This window comes from Mesitornis unicolor, unplaced genomic scaffold (genome assembly GCF_000695765.1).
Source record: "Mesitornis unicolor isolate BGI_N332 unplaced genomic scaffold, ASM69576v1 scaffold28368, whole genome shotgun sequence".
NCBI lineage: Eukaryota > Metazoa > Chordata > Aves > Mesitornithiformes > Mesitornithidae > Mesitornis > Mesitornis unicolor.
In genome coordinates this window covers 1-657 of record NW_010201653.1, presented here as the reverse complement: position 1 = coordinate 657, position 657 = coordinate 1, and the positions used below count along the sequence as shown (strand labels likewise).

The window sequence follows — 657 nt, the reverse complement described above, 5'->3', positions numbered from 1 at the left end:
CGCGGGGTGTCTGCTCCCCCGCCCCCCAGCCATACGGGCGCAGGAGCCCGTCACCCTGGCAGGAGCTCTCAGCCACAGAGCTAAGCGCAGGCCGCCTCGGGCCCGGCCCGCGGCCTGTCTGACCTTCAGCCCTGCCGCCCCGCTCCGCCATCCGGACCGGCCGGCTCAGCCCTGACCCCAGCTCCACCTCACACCCCTCGCTGAATGCCCCACAAGAACGATCGCAGCCCCCTCGACCGCCTGCCCGCTGCTTGCTATCGTGGCTCCCCCCGCCGGGGCTCGCTGTGGGCAGGCCCCGCGGGCCCCTGACAACCGCTGTCACCACCATCTGTGCCTCTACCCCACCACCCACGACGCCTCCGGGTCTCCCTTACCGAGAGGGACCGCGCGACCACCGGGAATCCCTTCATCCTTCCTCGTCCCTCAGCTCGGCCCTGGGAAAGAGAACAAGATGGCTGGCCCGGAGGAAGACTCTGTCTTCCCAGCACGCCCTGCGCCGCTTTGACTTTCTAGCGAATGAGGACCCAAACTCTACTGCTTGTGCGTAGAGTCACGTCTTGAGGATAGAGCGACACCTGGGGGGCTTCTGGAGAGGCTGTGCGGATGCGCAGATTCCCGCGACCACATCCCGGTCACCAAAGGTAGGGGGCGCCTGTT

The 657-nt window shown here is 67.9% G+C and overlaps 1 protein-coding gene across 2 annotated transcripts in view; it reads right to left on the bottom strand.

The window, feature by feature from the left end:
• Window positions 1–424, bottom strand: part of LOC104545117 (cytochrome b-c1 complex subunit 2, mitochondrial) — a 12,144-nt gene extending 11,720 nt beyond the window's left edge. The window contains exon 1 of one of the 2 annotated variants that reach the window (XM_010190173.1): window positions 375–424. In XM_010190173.1, coding sequence (XP_010188475.1) covers window positions 375–410 — 36 coding nt within the window. In that variant the 5' untranslated portion in view covers window positions 411–424. The remainder of the gene's footprint in view (window positions 1–374) is intronic. The other variant, XM_010190174.1, reaches the window with a different exon arrangement.
• Window positions 425–657: the final 233 nt, after the last annotated feature.